General features: G+C 54.8%; 1 protein-coding gene across 2 annotated transcripts in view; it reads left to right on the forward strand.

Annotated features, from left to right (window-relative positions):
• The first annotated feature begins 5,748 nt into the window (after positions 1 to 5,748).
• The window catches only part of NTRK3 (neurotrophic receptor tyrosine kinase 3), a 202,119-nt gene continuing 189,720 nt past the window's right edge, over positions 5,749 to 18,147 (forward strand). The window contains exon 1 of one of the 2 annotated variants that reach the window (XM_021530339.4): positions 5,749 to 6,531. In XM_021530339.4, the coding sequence (XP_021386014.1) occupies positions 6,284 to 6,531 (248 nt within the window). In that variant the 5' untranslated portion in view covers positions 5,749 to 6,283. The remainder of the gene's footprint in view (positions 6,532 to 18,147) is intronic. The other variant, XM_021530338.4, reaches the window with a different exon arrangement.

Below are 18,147 nucleotides of genomic sequence, written 5' to 3' on the forward strand. Positions count from 1 at the left end.
CCTGTGTGCAGGGAAGAGCTCAGGGCAAGGAGGAATCAATTCTCCAGTGAGCTGTGATTCAACCTGGAGGCTTGGTAAGGGCCCGAGATGAGCATTGTTACCTCTCTGATGAGGTGTGTGTCATGGACACTATTCCTTTTGTACAATTCCTCCCCAGCATGTCAGCATCAGCCCAAGTTTCCATGAACCAGGCAGTGGTGCTCGAGGGAAGCTCCCAGGGCTACCTGTGCCTGGCTGGAGGATTGGGATACTTGGATGGAACCTCACAGTGCAAGGGAACAGGACTTGGCATGGATGTAGCTCTTCCTGTTGTTCTTAAAAACATGCTTGAAGAAAAGCTGAAGGCTTGTGGCCTACTTAATCAATTGATTTTGATTAATTTTAAAATCCAGAGCATTTTTTCTTACCTCGAGGTCCTGCAGTGTAGGATGTTTCAGGCACTCTATGATCCCACTGCAGTCCCAAATACTCCACGTGTCTGTCAAGAGACTGATTCAGGAATGTGGGATTTTTGAACGAGCAGACTTGATTTAGGGAAAAATCATGGGGGAAAATGATGGATGCTTCTGCTCCTTTGTCCTGGCAAGGGTTGTGTCTTTGACTGCGTGTCCCAGCCCCTCACATCACGAATTTCCTGGTGCCCACAGGCGAGTGGCTGTGAGTGTGTAAAACGCCCCGAGAGAGCTGCAGATGGCAGGACATCAGAGCAACAATGCTGGGACTGTAATTCCCCTTATCTGCCTGCAGCATGGCCATCTCAAGTGCCTCCCGGGACTCCTTTGCAGCTCCCTCCCAGCTCCTCTCCCAGCAGTGCCCTCGGGCTTTGCAGCCCGGCCCTGCTTCCCCATCCCAGTCTCAGAATTCTGCTCCTTCCTCCGGCTGGGGAGGGACTGGCTCTGCCCAGCATTGCTGCCAGATCAAAGCACTGCCTTGATTCCTTGATGGCAGCTATAATCTGCTCCACGTTATTCTTTTTACTATTCCTTGGGCTTTCTGAGACCTTTGTTTCTGTATTAAAAATATATATATATATATATATATATATATATATATACTAATTGCAGACATCCTCCCCAGACCATGTCTCGGACATTGCAGCCATGACCAGCCCTTTTCCTTGGCCAGGCACATTAATTCAGGAGCAGCCTGGGTGGGAGACTGGTTCAGGTCCCAACACTCAATGCAAGCACAGCAATATTTGTTATCTTCGTGACAGAGCTGTTTCTTTAGACCTCACTTGAATATATTTTCTCCTGATTTTTCCTTCCTGATAATTTGAGCAAATAGTTCTCAGTCAGATGTTTTTCCCTACACTTTGCTATCAGCCTTGTAGAGTTTATGGACAGGACATCACTGGCATGGCTTCATCCTGCCCTTGTCCCCACATGTCCACAGTATGGTCAAGGTCAACCCAAGCTTGGAGTCTGCTACCACAGTGATGTCCCTGAGCTGAGACCATCACCTTTCATCACACAGCTGTCACTGCCCAAAAACAATTGTCCCACACACCTTTCCTTGGCCCCCTTCCTGCAGTTTCCCAGAGCCATGCTGACCCAAGTTCAGGATGTGACCTTCCCTGCTGCACAGGGGTCCTCCTGCCAAGCACTTGCAAAGCAATACAGACATCAGATCAAAAGATGCTTCCAAGCACTTCCCAGGGTAGTAGGAACAAGGAGGTCTGCTTCAGGGAGCAACACTTTTGATGCTCTTGTGCCTGCACTGCTCAGGTGAGAGGCAAATGCCCCTTGGCTCTGCAGGGGCTGATATTTTCCTCCTGCAGCCCATCTCAGTGATGCCATGGTGGATGCTGTGCCCTCAAACCAACCCTGACATGCCTCCCTGAAAGATGGCACTAGCACCTGGGCATTTACTCTGCAAGCTAGACTCTCTCCAACGTGCAGCTTTTGGGGTCTCTCTGCAAAGGGGCACACGAGCCTGCAGGTGGATTGGCAAGGCAGGGCAGGAAGCCCTTTCCCTCCTCTCCCGTCAGGGCTCGCACCCCGCTGACCGAGCAGCGCTGCCTGGCGGGGCCTGGCTGCCTGTCAGAGGTGTGCAAAGCCGTCCTGCTGCTGGCAGATCCTCCTGGATGGGAGGAGGGCTGGGAAAATGTCAGCTCATCATTTTCAGGGAGCAGGAGTGGTGTTCTGGTAAGAGGGAGCGGGGCTCGGCGCGGGCCTGCGGGATCGATGCGGAGATCAGAGGCTCGGGTGGATGGCGGAGCTTGTGATGACTGAGCAGATATCGGAGCACGGATCTCTCTCTGGTCCTGCCCCCGGGGGCTCTGGTGTTTGCAGGCCTCAGGAGGCAAGCAGGGCATTGGGCAGCCTTTGCCTGTGATGCGGGGGGAAAATTGTCCCCAGGGGACAGCCAGCCTGAGAGTGAGAGGTTAAAGGCAGCTCTGGTGGTGGGAAGAGTAGAACCAAAAATCTGCCTTCACCTCTGCCTGTGCTCAGGAGCTCCTCAGGCACTTCCTAGCCCTGCTCTTTTGTCTGGGATGAGTGTTTCAGTAGCAACTGGTGTCCCCATGCAGAGGGCAGCTGGGATGGGGCAGACGGGGAGCTCTCTGCAGAGGAACTCGGGTTTAGTTTTGGCCAAGTGCATCCCATGAAATTTCCAGAGGCTCCCAAGGGCCAGAGGCAGCCTCGCCCCTGAGCTCCTGTGGGGCAAAGTTCTCACAGGAAGCACTGATTTCATTCTTCATGGAGATGCTTCTTGAAAGAGCAATTTGCCAGCATCCCTCACAGCAATAACGGCAAGGCCTCTGCTCGAGATACCATCTCTGTGCTCTGACAGCCCCATCACTCATGCCCTGCTCCTGCCTCCCTCTTCCACAGGGACAGGAGTGAGGGATTCAGGCAGGGTTGGAAGCAGCAATGACGTGTTCTCACCAGGGGCAGCTCCCAACTATCCCCGTCCTCTTTTGGGTCTGGGTGTGCAAATGGCAGCACTGCCCTTGCTGGGCAGCAGCTCCTCTCTGTCCATGCACAGGTGAAGGGTGCTGGCTTTGAGCAGGGGAAGCAGAACCCAGCTCTGCTGCTGTCATCTTCCCCCTGTGGCAGGGACTTTGCTGTCACTGCAGTCTCTTCCTTCAGAGAACTCACCAATCTCCCGGCAGCCAGCACCAGAACAACCCCTCAGTTTCTTTCTCCTGCCCTCGGGCACCGAGCTGGGTGCTCTGCTCATCCCATTCCCCTGCTTTGCCTGGCCACGTTTCCTCTGCGAGAGCAGATTTATCTGTTAGTGGCAGAGGCTTGGCACAAACCCTTCCCATCAGGATGAAGCAGGGCCTGCCTGACACCAGGTGGCAGAGCAGGGTGGGAAAGTCAGGGGGTGGGTGGGCTCCTGTGTCCCCCACACCCAGCACAGCCAGGACAGCCTCCCCCCAACTTTCTGTGAGTTAAACCTTGGCTTTGCAAGCAGAGGGCAAAGCTGGTCACTAGATTTCAGGGGACCTGAGAGCCTCTCTGTGGTTGTGCTTTGTTTGCAGTTGTACTCTGCTCCAGGCCAAGGGGTGACCCATGCCCTGGGGACAGAGGGACAGGGTGCTCATGTGTGCAGCCCCAGCCAAGCAGTGCCACCCTGGCACCTCCAGGTGACAGCACATCCTCCAGGTGACAGCACTCCTCCAGGTGACAGTGGCTTCCTCCAGGTGACAGTGGCTTCCTCCAGGTCCCAGTGCTGATCTGCCCACAAGAGAGCCTTGCCGTGTTGCAGGACTGCAGTGGGTCCCCAAGGTGGGTGTGTGTCCCCTGAATGTGTCCCCCTCTCCTGTGACTCTGCCCTGTAGTGACATGCCAGGGTATGCTGATGGCCTCCCACTGGTTTTATATGGGATGGTGTGATTGGTGCCAGCTGCCACCAAGAGTCTGTGACCTCGCACCAGCTCCAGTATAAAAGCAAGCCCTGGTATCATCCTGGGCACTGGTTTTGGGGACAGGGTGACATCCTTGATACTGCTGGGGGATGAGCCCACATGCTGAGTGGCATTGTGGGGTGCCTGGTGCTCCCCATGGGCTGGAGGATATGACATGGTGCCTTCCATCATTGTCTGCTGCAGTCTGGTCACAGGGCTGAGGCACAAGAATGGCTTCTCTCTGATGCAAGTGGGGAAACTGAGGCAGAGAGTAGAAAATATGCCTGGGTGTTTCCCTCTCTGGTGTTCTGGATGGGAGATGCTTCTCATGGGAGTGGGAATCTACAAAATTCACCCTTGTCCTCCTCTTTCTTGCAGTGCCAGGCACTCCAGTGACCTCTTTTGCTCCAGGGGTTTCACTTTGGTAATTCAGAAGAGGTGGAGCTCAGGGAGCTCTTACCTTGATATTTCTTCTCTAGCTCAATGCACCTGCTTCCCCTAGGAGCCCTGGCAGGACCAGCCTTGGTGAAACTGCCCGGCACCCCAGAAGACCCCGTGGAAGCAGGACTGATGCCCTGGAATGAGCATCCCCTTGCACATCTCTGCTGTTCCCAGGGCTTCTGAGGCAGCAGTGGGTGAGGACTTGCCCAAGCAGGAGCCCTGCCCATGTCCCACGGGCACAGGCTCCCTGCAGGGGGCCACGGGTGCATGAATCCCAGCTGCAAATCCTCTCAGTGGAGTTTTTTCCCTCTTTTCCTCCAAATCCTGGTGCCCCTTCCGGAGCAGGATGGTTCTGGGTGTGTAAGGGAGCCTGAAGGTGTTGGCTCAGCTGTCTCTCCTCCTTGTGCAAAGCCCTGTGCTGGCAGAAGTAGACCGTTGAAATATGTGGAGTCCTGCACCTGTAATTCCTCCCCTTGCCCGTGCTCCTGCCTGCAGCACCATCCCTTTATTGCTGTGTCTCTGTGCAGAGGAGCAGAGACATGAAACTATTGGGGAGAGGGAAAAGAAAAAAAAAAAAGGCATGCAGAAAAGCGCTGTGGAAAAGCAGAGCAAATTAAGCAGAGCTCTGATCTGCTTGGGTTTGTGCTTGCCAAAAATGCACCATGCATCTTAATTCGCTCTGCTGTTCAGCTCGCACTCACTGCTCTCCTGATGCCATTTCGGCGCTCTGAGCTCAGCCTTTTCAACACTTCAGTCTTCCTCTTTCAGGATTTTTTTTTTTTTTTTTTTTGCATGTCTGATTGCAGAATCTGCTGCAGGAGGGAAGGGGGAAGCCAGGGGAGGGAGGACGGGAGCCCCGACCGTGGGTGCTCCTGCCTGCTCTTCCCGGCAGCCGGCTTGGTCCCCAATGTATTTTTTAGGGGCTGGGGGGGTGGTGCATCTTTTCTAGAAAGTCCTTCCTGGATGCTCTTCAGTCGCTTTTTTCACACCCAGCCGTCTGATCTGCCTCTCGCTAGGATCCTCCAAAGAAGAAGAAGAAGAAAAAAAAAAATTAAATTGCTGTAATCCACACTGGCTTTTATTCTCTTCCAGTTCAGTTTAATCTCTCTTTCCTCTCCACCCTTATGTCCGGGTTGGGGGAGGAGGGGGTGAAACCCACCCAGCAACCAAGCGAAAGGCAGCATCGTCCTCCAAAAGCGCTTGAGAAAGCAGGAGCCGAGCCAAAGCCCCTCTGCTCTCCCCCACCACAAATTTAACCCCAGCTTCAACTTTTCCTCGGCTCCCGGGGCTGAGCTGGGCTCCAGCAGTGGGGTTTTTCCCCTTTCTCCCCCCCTCCTCCTCCACTGATTTTAGCGGAGAAGGGAGGGGGGTGGGGAATCCTTTTTATTGCGGAGCCCAGTTCTCTTTGCAAGCCTTCCTCCTCCTCCTCCTCCTCCTCCTCCTCCTCCTCCCCTGCTTTTTGTGCCCGCCGCAGCAGGGCTGGCCTGGCCGGGGGAGGGAAGAGATGGGAAGGGGAGATCGCCCCCTCCTCTCCCTCTGTCTGTTTTTTTTGCAGGTGTGTCAATTTTAATTCTGCCCAGTAGGTGGGACTTGGTGACTTTCGCACCGTTTTTGTTATTTATTTATTTCCCCGGCTGCTTCTCTCCCTCCCTTCCTCCCCTCCCATCCCTCCCTCCCTAGCCTCCCGTTGCGATCCTCCGGAGCGGCTGCGGGAGCGGCGGGCGGCCGGGCCGGCATGCATCCATCCCCGCCCGCGGCCGCGGCCGCTGCCCTAGCGGGAATTACAGCCTCTCCCAGCCAGCTGCCAGCATGATTTCATCTGCTGGAGGATTTTTGCAGCTGATCGCTTGAGGTTTTGTTGTTGTTGTTGTTTTTTTTTTTTTTTCTTTTTCCTCCCTCTGTCTTTGTTTCCTTCCCCCTTTCCCCCCCTTCCCCTCCCTCCATCCCCCCTTTCCTCCTCCTCCTCTTTTTTAGAAGCAGCAATCGGAGATGGATGTCTCTCTTTGCCCTACCAAGTGCACTTTCTGGAGGGTTTTTTTGCTCTGGAGCATTTGGGGAGACTATCTGCTTTCGGTGCTGGCTTGCCCTGCTAATTGTCTTTGCAGCAAGACAGACATCAATTGCAAGAAGCCGGATGATGGGAACCTCTTCCCTCTCTTGGAAGGGCAGGATTCAGGCAGCAGCAATGGCAACACGAGCATCAATATCACGGACATCTCAAGGAACATCACTTCCATGTAAGTGGGGGTCCCCCAGGGCTCCCCCTCCGCGGCAGGGTGCGGGCTGGGCTGCCCGTGCGGGGCTCAGGTGCCCCCGGCATCGCTGCGCTGTCTGGGCTCAGCCCGACTCCCCGGGCAGAGGATGCAGATCTGGCTTTTCCCTTACCCCATCCCCCCTGAAAAAAACCATAAAAAGCCCAGCAACAGTTTGGCCAAGGCTTAAGAGGAATAAAGTAAATGAGATCTAATTCCTTAGCAGAAGAGAGAGCAGCAGGCGAAGATGCTAAAGCTGCTGCTTCCTTTAACTGTTGGCTTTTGCAAGGGGAGCGCGGACGCCACAGCCACACACCACCACATATTTACCCAAATTGGGCAAGAAAAACAAGTTCTGAACTGTTTTCTCTTTCTTGAGACTTAGTATCCAGTTAAAATGTCATTATTTTTTACATTCCCACATCAGAAAAGACTCCCTTTCTCTGCCCTGGCTGAGTGTATCTGGGGATATGCGGTTTTGCATTTTTAAGAGGAGAAAAAAAAAATAGGACATTAAGATGTCCCTTAAGTAGCTTATTTAATTCACATCGTTATAATTTTGTAACTTGTCGTGGTGCCACGATAGGATTTGTGCGTTTCAGGTTCGGGGTGGTGGCAGTGGGAAGAAGCATCGGAGTAGCGAGATATTTTTAGTTGAGCACAGTGCGTTTGTTTGCATGCTTGTTTATCTGGAAAATCAACTAGAAGTTGCATTATCCTTGTTTGGAGAGGCAGTTAGCAAAGCCCATGTTAATCTCATCAGTGTGGAGTCAAGAAAGGAATATATTTCCTTCTTCTGAATCCATCATGCTCTGTGTGTGTGAGGGAAAAAAAAAAAAATTCCTCATTGCTTCCAATCTCTGCTCTTTATTTTCCAGTACATTTTTGGGTGAGATGAACTCTGAGCCATTTCATTATTCTAATGCTAATTGAAATGTGAGCATTTAGGGAAATGTAGCCCCCAGAGCAAGTTGCCAGTGGGAGTTGAGCAGAGAAGAGGTGGAATCCTTTATTCTGGCAGTTAAATGCAGCAAGGTTTGAAATGAGTAATGGAGGGTTATTTATTTAATTTTTTTCACCTCGATGGCATGGTTGCATGGAGGCAGAGGGCTTTGGGTCTCTTCCTGAGGCTGTTCTATTTGCTCACAGTGCAATTGCAGCAGAACCATGGAGTAATTGCAGTGCATCTCTTGCAGCTCTGCTCATCACCTTTGCTGGGTAAAGATGACGGGAGCTGCTTTCCCCCTGCTTGCTTACGGGTTCATGTGATGCCCAAGCAGGTTTTCAGCAGGTCACTGACCCTGAATCCACAGCCCTGCCTTCCGCTTCCCAGCAAACCTCCACACAAACAGCAGGAATGGGGAAAGTGGATGGGGGGAGCTAATGGAACACTCCCCTTCCAACTGCCCCATATTTATCCTGCGTCGCGGTGCTGGAGTGTTTTCCCTGTGATGCTGGAGGGATGAGGGTGATGCTGGGGAAGTCGGAGAAACTCGTGTTTTTTTCCCTGTGCTCGCTGTTTGTTGTGGTTTAGTTTTAACCCTTTGAGGGGCGGGGAGCAGCAGGAAAGGCAGGGAAGGGTTTGGGAGCTACCAGCGTGAGCGACTCTGCCTTGTCAGATGCACAGACATCTGAACTGCTGTGAGAGGTAGTATTACACGAGTGCTTTGTGCCCAGAAAATGTCTTTACTGCTTTGAAAATGAAAAATGCTGATAAGCAGTCCATAAAATGGAATGGGGGAATAGAAAAAACCCAAATGGACAACTCCAGAAACAGATATTGGGTATTTTTTTTGGAAAGGAGCTTCTTTTAAGTTGGGGAAGGAGAAGAAGGTGCCAGTTTTTTGCTGGAATTCGTATGCCTCTCTGCTTCATACTGAGCAAAGCACATTCCTCCACCCCCTGCATCGCTGCTGGACCTGTGCCTCCCTTTTTGGGCTTGGGAGGGCTGAGGCACAGGGCTGGGGTGAGCCCCAAAATGCTCTCAGGGGTGAGACTGTGCACGAATGAAAACTTTCCACAAGGGTCTGTGCTTACAGGGAAGGCAGTGGTGGTTTACAGGGGATATTTCTGGGAGCAGAGGGTTGATTTATGTGAGAGGGATGCTTCCCAGCAAAAGGGTCACTGCTGCGAGCCAGACTTGAACCACGTTCATGCTCTTGTGCGGAAGGCATCAGGTCCTGCACCCTTTCAGGCTGATGTCAGGCCTCTCCTTGCCAGCCCTGACATCATGGGTGTTGGGGTGAGGGTGCCTAGGAGCCCAGCCTGGTCATGGCTGAATCACTCCTGGCATGTGAGTCTGATTCAGCTGGGCAAGAACAGTGTTTTCCCCCTGCTTGCCATGCTCTCGGGGGATTTGGCCTCGTTAGGCAGCTTGTGGGCAGCCAGTGGGCAAAAGCACCTTCTCCCACTGGGCTGGGGGTGAGCAGGGGGGCTCAGTCCTGTCCCAGTGGCTGAGGGATGCAGTGCCCCAGCTGGAACCTCCCCACAGGCCCCAGGGAAGGTGGTGGTCGCTGCTCCATCTTGTAGCTGGTGAAAAAGCAAATGGAGTGTGGGGTGGTGAAACAACCCTGCGACCAGGCAGAGCCATATTCACGTCCAAAAGAGAGCTCAGCTTCCAAATCAGGGCTTGAGTGTTGCTGATGAGAGATTGCCAGAGCCCATTCAGAGAGCTGGCTTAAAAAAGCAATACGAGCCATCTTGGAGGGCTTGTCTATGTCACCCCCTTGAGGGAGGGCAAAACCCCTCCATGCCAGCCCACCCCAACCCAGCATTGAGTTGAGGTATCAGGAGCTTTGGGTCAAATAACTTCTCAGTGGCTGGTGAGGACAACAGAAGAGGTACAGGGGACAACCAGACTGTAGTGCTGCCCAAGGAGGATGGTGGGGCAGGCCAGCCCTGTGGGTGCCCTCAGTGTGGTACCCCACCATCGAGCCACCTGCTGCACCCTTCAAAGGAATGGCCTTTGCTTCAATTGCTGGTGCTTCAGGCTTCCCACACATCCTCCTTTTGGTAAAAGTCAGGGCTGGGTGGCTCCTGCCCTGGCTGGGCTGAAGGGGACAGTAACACACCACCTTGCAAGGCCAGGTGGTGCCAGGTCAGACGTGAGGCAGGGGAAAGGCAGGAGGCTCCTGCCCTAAGATGAATGAAGAGGAGGCTGGGTTGGCTGATGCCCCTGTGCCCTTTCCCAGCATGCCCAGAAACGTACCTGATTTTGAGTTGCATCCCTGGAGACACGACCCTGCACACAGATCCTGTGAGCGCTGCCAGCAGCCCTGTCTAGCCAGAGAGGCAGCTTGGACTCCAGTTTGGAGTCATGCTCTGTGCTTCCCCCTCCCAATTTCAGGAGAGGTCACCATGGGGTTGGGGCATGTCTATGCCATCGCTGTTCCTGTGAGCTGGGTGACCTTTGCTGTGTCCCCAGCCAGGTGTGACTTACAGAGATGCTCACCCCTGTGACACGGGCTTTACTCACCGCACGACCAGATGCACAGGCAGAACTTTGATCCCGGAGCTCCTGTGGCACAGAGCCCCTTCCCCTGAGCAGCTGGCGTGTTTGGCACGGCGGGTCCCCAGCCCTGGCCCAGCGGGGGGCTGGCTGGCATGCGGGGCTGGCCGGTGTCGGGGTGCCGGGGGCTCACCCCGCTGGCAGCGTGGGCAGCGCCCGCGTGCCGGCAGCGCGCGTGGGGAAGGACAGACGGAGGAGTTTTGCCATCTGGGCCTCCCTACTTCTCAGCTGTTGCTATGGCACTGCGGAGATGCTGCTAGGCAGGCGGTGGTGGCCGGCATGTGTCACCCCTGGGCTCCCTCGAGGTAGGGAGATGTCCCCGGTACAAAAATCCTTGCTCCTTACCCAGCCTCGCTGGGGAGAGTGGGGGCTCTCATGGTAAAATACACTTGATGGGTGGGCAGTCAGAGTGCATCTGTGCAGCTCGTAGTTGCTTTCAGCAAGGTGAGATGAATTCCGAGCAACCCAAGAGGAGATTGAGTTGCTCCTCTGTGGAGCACAGTGGGAGCAGGATTTTTGGCTCCCGCTGGCAGGGCCAAGAGGAAGCATCTTGCTCTCCTCCATAGACAAGAGGAGCATTTTCATTCTTCCCCATCAGGCTGTCCCACAAGTCCGTGGCAGCATCTGCTCCATGCCGTGGGCCTGGCCGGGGGTGGGAGAGCCACGTCAGCGCTGGGAGCTGTGGGGGGAGCGGCAGCGCAGCCCCCACTCGCTGCGCGGGAGCTGCAGCATGTGGAGAGGGGGAGAGCGAGGGGGTGCTCGGAGCAGCAGCACCCCTTCCCTGCTGGTGCAGGGAGAGCTGAGGCACAGGGAATGCTCCTGTGTGCCTGTGTCTGGGAAGGAAGCAAGCAAGAAAGGGCATGCCTCCTCCTGGGAGGGCTGGAGAGAGCAGAACTTATGTTGGTGACCCAAGCAGCCATGAGAAAGTCTCCTGAGATGCTCAAATTATTGATTGCTCTGCTTCAGACAACAGGCACAAACTTTTCTCCTCTCTGTGAATCAGCTACATTGTGCCCAGTATGCTTTGTGTACTATTACTCTCCAGAGACGAAGAGCTCTGCATTCCCAAAGCCTCCCATCTCCTGGTCCCAGAGACTTTGGCTGCTCCAGAGATGATCAAAAAGGTCCCTAATTCAATCCATCTTGGATTTGCAGGGCTCTTGTTCATGCAGAGTGTCTATCCTCAAGGATGTCAGGATGGGGGAGGTGGGTGCAGCACCAAGCTTTGAGGACAGAAAAGGGTGCAGAGATATTTGGGACAAAGAGTTGGGCTGAGATTTATGGTCTTGATGCTCTAGAGATGAGTTAAGCCAGGAGCACTGATCTGTATCCTCCCCCTTTCCTGTGGGCTGGCTCTTGGCTCCTTGCCCTGCTCTGACTGTCGATCTCTCTGCTGACCAATCCTGGAGAGAGGCACTTTCTGGGCACAGGTGATGTCAGGTATTTCTTCGGGAAGGAGATAGTTTTGGTGCCTGCCAGCACTTCCCAGACTCTTTCTGAGCCAAACATGGGGCCTGAGCTACTGACCTGACAGGAGGAGCTGGTGGCCCAGATGGTTTCAGGGTGCATGTGACATGTCCCAAGTCCTCATGTCCTGCAGGTTTTGGGGAGGTCTAAATTGGTTCTGACTGATGGCTTGTCTCCTTACACTTGGAGAGGTGAGACAGAGGTGTTTCAGGTCTAGGACAGATGTTTAATGGGAGGAAGAAGAGGCTGAGGAAGGAGCTGCCTTGTTGTATTTGCAGGCTCTGAGGGGTGTTGCCTCTGTCTAAGGGTTTTTGTAGAGCTCAGTCAGGGAAAGCTCTCTGGGTCTGCTTTACGTTATTAGCTCACCCCTGTGAAGCAAAGCATCTTCATGTGCTTTGGCATGAGGTTGCTCAAGATCTCCCACAGCCCTGTGACCACCCATGCACCCAGCAATGCTCAGCCCCCTCAGTGAACCCCAAAAACAGTCCCTGAGATGTCCCATGGGATCGCCTTTGGGGAGCCCTGCAGGTAGATTGAGCCTGGTGAAGCTTCCCAGTGCCACCCTGGCACACCAGCTTGTCCTGCTGGGTGAAGAGCTCCTGCTTGGTGTTGTCCAGGAGTTTATGGCTGGATTTGGTGCATCCATTTAGGGGGCTGCTGACAAGTGGGAAGTAAAACAAGCCCTAAGCCTGCTATGTTTCTAAAGGGAGTGTTAGTAGTGCTTGTAACTCCGAGTGTTACTAGCAGGCACTGTGGAATAGCAGTAGTTTAGTGTTTCCTGCAGATGGGGTTTCGACAGGTGCTGTAGGTGCTTTCTAAGCAGGTGTTTGACAGCAGCCTGTGGGTTCTGCTCTCCCCCAAATCCTCTTGCTCTCCCCTGTGCACCAAGGGGTGCACAGCAAAGCTGTCATCGAGGAGGTGCTGTGGGCGAGCTCCTTGCTCAGAGGCTGCACTTTGTGCCGCACTTGGACATCGCCCACCTAAGGAGATGAGGACCAGCAGCTCGCTCACCTCTCGTGGCTCTCCTGAGAGCCACGCGTGCAGCACCGGCACCACGGCTGTCCCCGTCATCCCCCAGAGAGGACACGGTCCGGACCCAGGCTGTTGCTGCAGGAGCGCTGGCAGTCGAGCAGCCCCGGGGATGTTCCACAGCGCCCGGCCGAGCCTCCGCCCCGTGCGCATCCCGGCCCAGCCCCGGCCGCTCGGCCCGGCGCATCCCGGCTCCTCCGCTCCGCTGCTCCCGTCTAAAGGCGGCTGTGCCGCTAGAGGGCAAGCGGCAGCGGCAGACAGCCGGGCTCCGGGATGCGGGATGCGCGGGCACGGCCGGGCTCCGGGATGCGGGGTGCGCGGGCACGGCCGGGCTCCGGGATGCGGGATGCGCGGGCACGGCCGGGCTCCGGGATGCGGGGTGCGCGGGCACGGCCGGCTCCGGGGACCCGGAGCTCCGGGGACCGGCTCACCGCCTGCTCGCGGTCACGCTGCAAAGATTTGCTCTGGGTGCCCGTGCTGCTGGACCCCTCTTGGATCACTTAACTCGGCATCCCCGCTCCTGCGTGGGCACCCGCTGGTGTCGGATGCTCCCCTAGGAGCCGAGTGGGTTGCTGGGTCGTGGCTTTCTTTTCTGTGCCGCTGCTGGAGGATGTGGTCAGTGCATCCCCACCTACCCACGGCTCTTCCACCAGTGCTGCAAGATACAGCTCCAGCCTGTGTGTGAGTTGAGGTGCTTTGCAGCTTTTTGGACGGTAATGGCCCAGTCAGAGCAGGTGCAGTGAGAAGGTGTTGCTGGGCAAGCAGAGCCTGATCGGGGTCATGACCTGCCCTGTGACCAGCTTCTGGCTGTGATCCTACCAGGAAACCTCTGATAGGTCTGTCCATTTTACTGGTGGGGAAGATGAGGCATGGAGCAGTCGTGGAGCTGGCCTGCAAGGAGCAGAGTGAGGATGGAGATCCTTTAGCCCAGCACTGGCCAGGGTTTAGGGAGAGGCCAAGCATGGAGGGAAGGATAAACGAGGCTGTTCTATTGGTCCTATTGTGTTTAGCAGACATGAGAGAGGTGCTTGGAGAAATCCTGGAGGCAGAGACAAGAGGGCACACGCTGAGAGCTGTCTCTGGGGGCCTCCAGAGTAGGTAAAATGTTCTTTGCTCCTTTGATTAAAACTGCTGCACAGGCTGGATGGAGATCAGAGAGCTAAAGAGACCACATGTCCTTCTCCAAGGGAGGAAGACTGAGAAGACACTGGTGTGAGACAGAGCAAGGGTGAGTGAGGGCCTTGACCCTGTGACATCCTCCTTGTGCAGCTCATGGGATTTTCTCATTTTCCCTGGCAGCTGGGCCAAAGAGGGGCTGGTTATTTCCCTGCTGGCTATTGCCAAGGGCTGCCAGCATGATGCAAAGGCTGTGACACCCTGTGGTCCTGCAATGCAACAGCAAATGGACCCCCAGCATCATGGCAGAGGCAACATTTGGGTGGATGTGCGTTGGGGAGTGGGTGATGGATCCTGGGTTAGAGCCATGATGCTGCTCAGGGCCTGGGCTTCATTTCAGTTGAAGAAAGGGGGACTAAAATCTCTCTGGAGTCCCCTTGGAACACTGCACTGGAAACAGTGCCCAGCTCACAGGGCAGCTCCACCAACCCTGCTGTGCTGTGTCCTTGGGTGTTCCCACCCTCGATGTACTACCCAGTTTCCAGGCCCCAAGGAACTGGGGTGCCTTCCCTGTTCCCCTCTGTGTGAGAGCTGGCTTGCCTGGAAGGGCGGGAGCAGGAAAATATGTGCTGTATTTTTAGCTTGTTTTCATGTGCTGTAGCAGTTGAGGAGCTGAAGGAGAAGCCAGAGCCATGAGTACAGCCAGCTTTCCTCCAGCTGCCACCCAGTGTTTTGGTGTGGTGGACAGTGGAGCCTGTAGTGACTGTGCCCCTCCTGTACCTGCATGTGACGTCACCCCCAGCTTCGGTCTGCCTAAATAAAAACTGCCTTTTAAATAAAAACAAAATTCCCAGCAGTGGAGCAGAGAGGTCAGGAAGGATTCCTAAGGGAGTTTGACAGCCCATATGCAGTTTGGGGTGCTTATTCCTGACTGCAGTGCTTGTTGAAGTGACAGATAAATGGTCCTGGGATCCCAGGGAGGGATGCAGGGGGAGGCTGAGCCCAAGTGCTGCCCCTCGTGCAGCCTCTTGCCTGCAGCTCTCCTACAGCTCCGTGCTGGGCTCAGTTGTGCTGGGAAGGGTCAGGGCACTGGGGCCTTTGCTGGCAGCTCTGCACTGTCCCTGGGGGACTGAGAAGTGGGTAGGATGTGAGCAGGGTGAAGTCCCCATCCTTCTAGATTGTGCAAGGCTGTCTCTTAACTAGTTCTCACCAGGAGGTTCCCACTAGGAAATGTTAATGTGGAAATGCTCAAACAGATGCTGGGAATCTGAGTGCTGCTGCAGAGGACCCTGCATGCTCAGGGTTTTGCCAGGATAAATTAGGAATATGAATGCTCAGCTGAGCTGCAGAAATGCCAGGCTCTAACTCAACTCCTGACCCTGCCAGGACATGAAGCCACATGGGGGAGATCTCGGGTGCCTGCAGCTGCTGAATTTCCTTCTGCTCCCGGAGCAGCCCTGGCCTCATCCCCCATCCCATGCTCTCCATGGAAATGCTGTGTAGTGACCTGGGCTGGGAACAAGGAGTTCTGGCTCTCCAGTCTGTGATCCAGCTGTGCAAATGCTCCTTTGGGCTGCCTGCTCCTAATCCAGGCAGACAAGGCCAGCTTGGGCATCCCTTGTTACTTATTATTAATATTAGTACAGATGGGATTGCCTGTGGGGAGCTCTGTGACTTTTGTGGCTGGAAAAATCTCTCTTGTCCTCAAAACTCTTTCCCCCAGGATGTGGATGGGTGTTCCTGGGGCAGTGAGGTGGATCCTGGCTTTGTCTGTGCTCTCCCAGCCAAAATTTTCCCAGGAAAAGTAAGGTGGAGGCCCCCCAAGTCATTTGGTCGTTGCTGCTGTGCAGCCTGTGGGGCAAAGTTTAGTGGGACACAGGGTCAAGGATGCTGTGTGCTCCCAGCTCCCCAGCCTGCTGAAGGCATCCCTTCCTCCTGGGGCTCTCTTTGTGCCTGTTCAGAGAAGCTGAATCTTACTGGGGACTATTTCCTCTTTTGAGCCTCACAGGGACTCTGCACACATCAGTGCTTCCAGCCTCACAGGCTGTCCCAGACTCTGCAGGGGAGAGGGCAAAGTGGCACAGAGCTGAATCAGCATCAGAACAGCTCCCTTGGAAATGCTGTGCCCCTCGTTTCAGGTCGGGGCAGATGCTGAAGGGTGTCCTTGGGAGCACCAAAGCAAAGCCTGAGCCCGAGGGGTGCAGGCAGGGCAGGGGGGTGCAGGGATGATGGCTGGGCAGGGAGGGGCAATGAGGAGCTCTGCAGGGCCGGCACTGTGGGGGTTAATGGCGAGGTGCAGGATGCAGCTGGAGCGGATCTGGGAGAGGCTGAAGAGGTATCAGGTGGAAGAGCCGGGCTGTGGATGTTGAGAGGCGTGGGGGGCTGTGTGTGAGGGAGGCAGCGCTCGCCGCTGCTGGGAAGGCGCTGCGTGTTGGTTTTGGGAGGAGCTGGAGCAGGGATGCTCTCAGGTAAGGAGCTGTGTGGGTTGCCTGTCCTGGCTCTGGGCAGCTGGGAGGGATGTGAGTGTCTGTAGCTGGTCGCTGGAGCAGCCCTGGCTGCCGGGGCGCTGCGGGGATGGTGGTGGTGTCTGTGACCCTCAGCACTTTGTGGGTTCATCCTCTAGGAAGCACAAGCCCTTGGCTCCTTGCTTGTAGCTGAGATCCCATCCCAGGGTTAAGAGGAGCCCCTATGGGCCCCCCTGCCTGGAAATGCTCCTCTCTGTGCCCTGTCCTGCCCGTGCTCCCTCCCAGGACTTGAGGTGTCTGATGCTCCCAGCCTTTCCTTCCCGAGGGATGCTGGGGGGATGCTCAGGCTTTGCCCCAGGCTTGTCCCCAGACCCAGCAGAGTGCCCAGCACCCAGCATGTTCTGGCCCCAAGGGAAGGATCCCTGCCTTCCAAAAGGCATGGGTAGCATAGATTTATTTATTCCGAGACTTAATTAACATCTTCAAATATTAAATAGTAAACAAACTGTGTCTAGTGGGATCAACGTTTACAAGCAGGGATTTTTATATTTTTTTGCTGCTCTCTGGGACATGCACTTGTTTTTTTAAGTGTTTGGGGAGGAGCAGCTGTGTGTGGGCTCTGGTTGATGGGTGAGGGATGGACCCACAGTGCTGCTGCTGAAGGAGGGGGAGAAGACAGGGATGAAGGGACAGCTTGGGGAAAATGAGGCAGAGAAGCAGGGGTGTGTGCCTGGAGCTTTGATGCTGGGAATTGCAGAGCCCAGTGCTGGATTTTGGCATTTCCTGCAGGATATGTCATCCCCTCCTGCCCAGGCACGTGGAAGGGGACAGGCAGGAGATGGAGGCTCCTGCTTCAGCACAGCTAATTGCAATCAAAAGGTGGTGGTCTCTGCAAGGGGAGGTGGTTTGCAGCTGATCTGCATCCTATTATCTCTGCAAATGGAGGCCTGCCTGGTAGCAGATTACACTGGGGGTTATTTATTGGCAAAGCACTGTACAGTTTTAATTTTTCCTTTTTGCTTATTCAGGCTTTAGCTCCAGAGGAAAATAGCCTGGGGTGGCTTTGAAATGGATTCTCTCTGCCCCATTAACTTATTCAGTGAGTTTAATGGGTCTTTTTTTCTCTGAGCCTTGAAGCCATCATTAAAAGGCAGAGATTTATAAAAGCAAAGATACTCCTGAGCTTTAGTCAAACTTTGGGGGAGCAGGAGGGGGGCAGTGGTGTTGCTGCTGTCTGTGGTTCTGGTGGCTGCGAGCTGAGTGTTGCTGTTGTGCCTCTCTGAAATTTTACATGGAGAAGGGGAGCAGCTTGTTTGGGATGCTGCCCAAGTGTCTCTCTGAGGATCTGTGGGATCAGCTGGGCTGTGAGTCCTCACCTGCAAACGATGGGACATTGCCTGGGCTCCTACACATTGGGATATTGCCCAGTGTGACCTGTCTGGGCTGCCAAAGCTGCATCTCTCCAGACTGGAAGAGAGGAACTTCTCTAGCTTTGTGTAGGCTGCTCACAGCTTTATTTTCACCTCTTTTATGCCACACCAGGCCTGGGCAGTGCTCGATGCTTTCATGGATGTCTATGGTCAATGCTTAAAGCTGTTCCATCCCTCTCTCTGCTCGTGGCATGAGTGTAATTGCACCCCTGTCTGAGCAGCCCAGTGCTGCAAGAGGCTGGGGTTTGCAGTCCTGCAGGGATTGCACTTGTTTAGCATGTGGCCTCCTGTATCTGTTACAAAATAGGGGAGTGTCTGGAGAATGAGATGAAATTCAGAGTGAATTCTCCCTTTTTTTGGCTCTTCTAGGATCAGCCTCGCCACTTCTTGTTTTGCAAGCCTCTTTTTGGGGAGCAAATGTAGGAGCATGCAAGGTGTGGGATGGCACATCACCTGGGGGCACCCTCCAGCTGGCATGGCTGAAGCTTTGGTCCCCAGGCCATGACGTGCTGCAAATGTCACCTCTGGAGGGGCAGCCTGTGCCTTGTACCAGTGGCAGGGAGCAGCTGGGGGCAGCAGGGTGTGT

Source organism: Lonchura striata, chromosome 10 (assembly GCF_050655825.1).
Source record: "Lonchura striata isolate lonStrDom1 chromosome 10, ASM5065582v1, whole genome shotgun sequence".
NCBI lineage: Eukaryota > Metazoa > Chordata > Aves > Passeriformes > Estrildidae > Lonchura > Lonchura striata.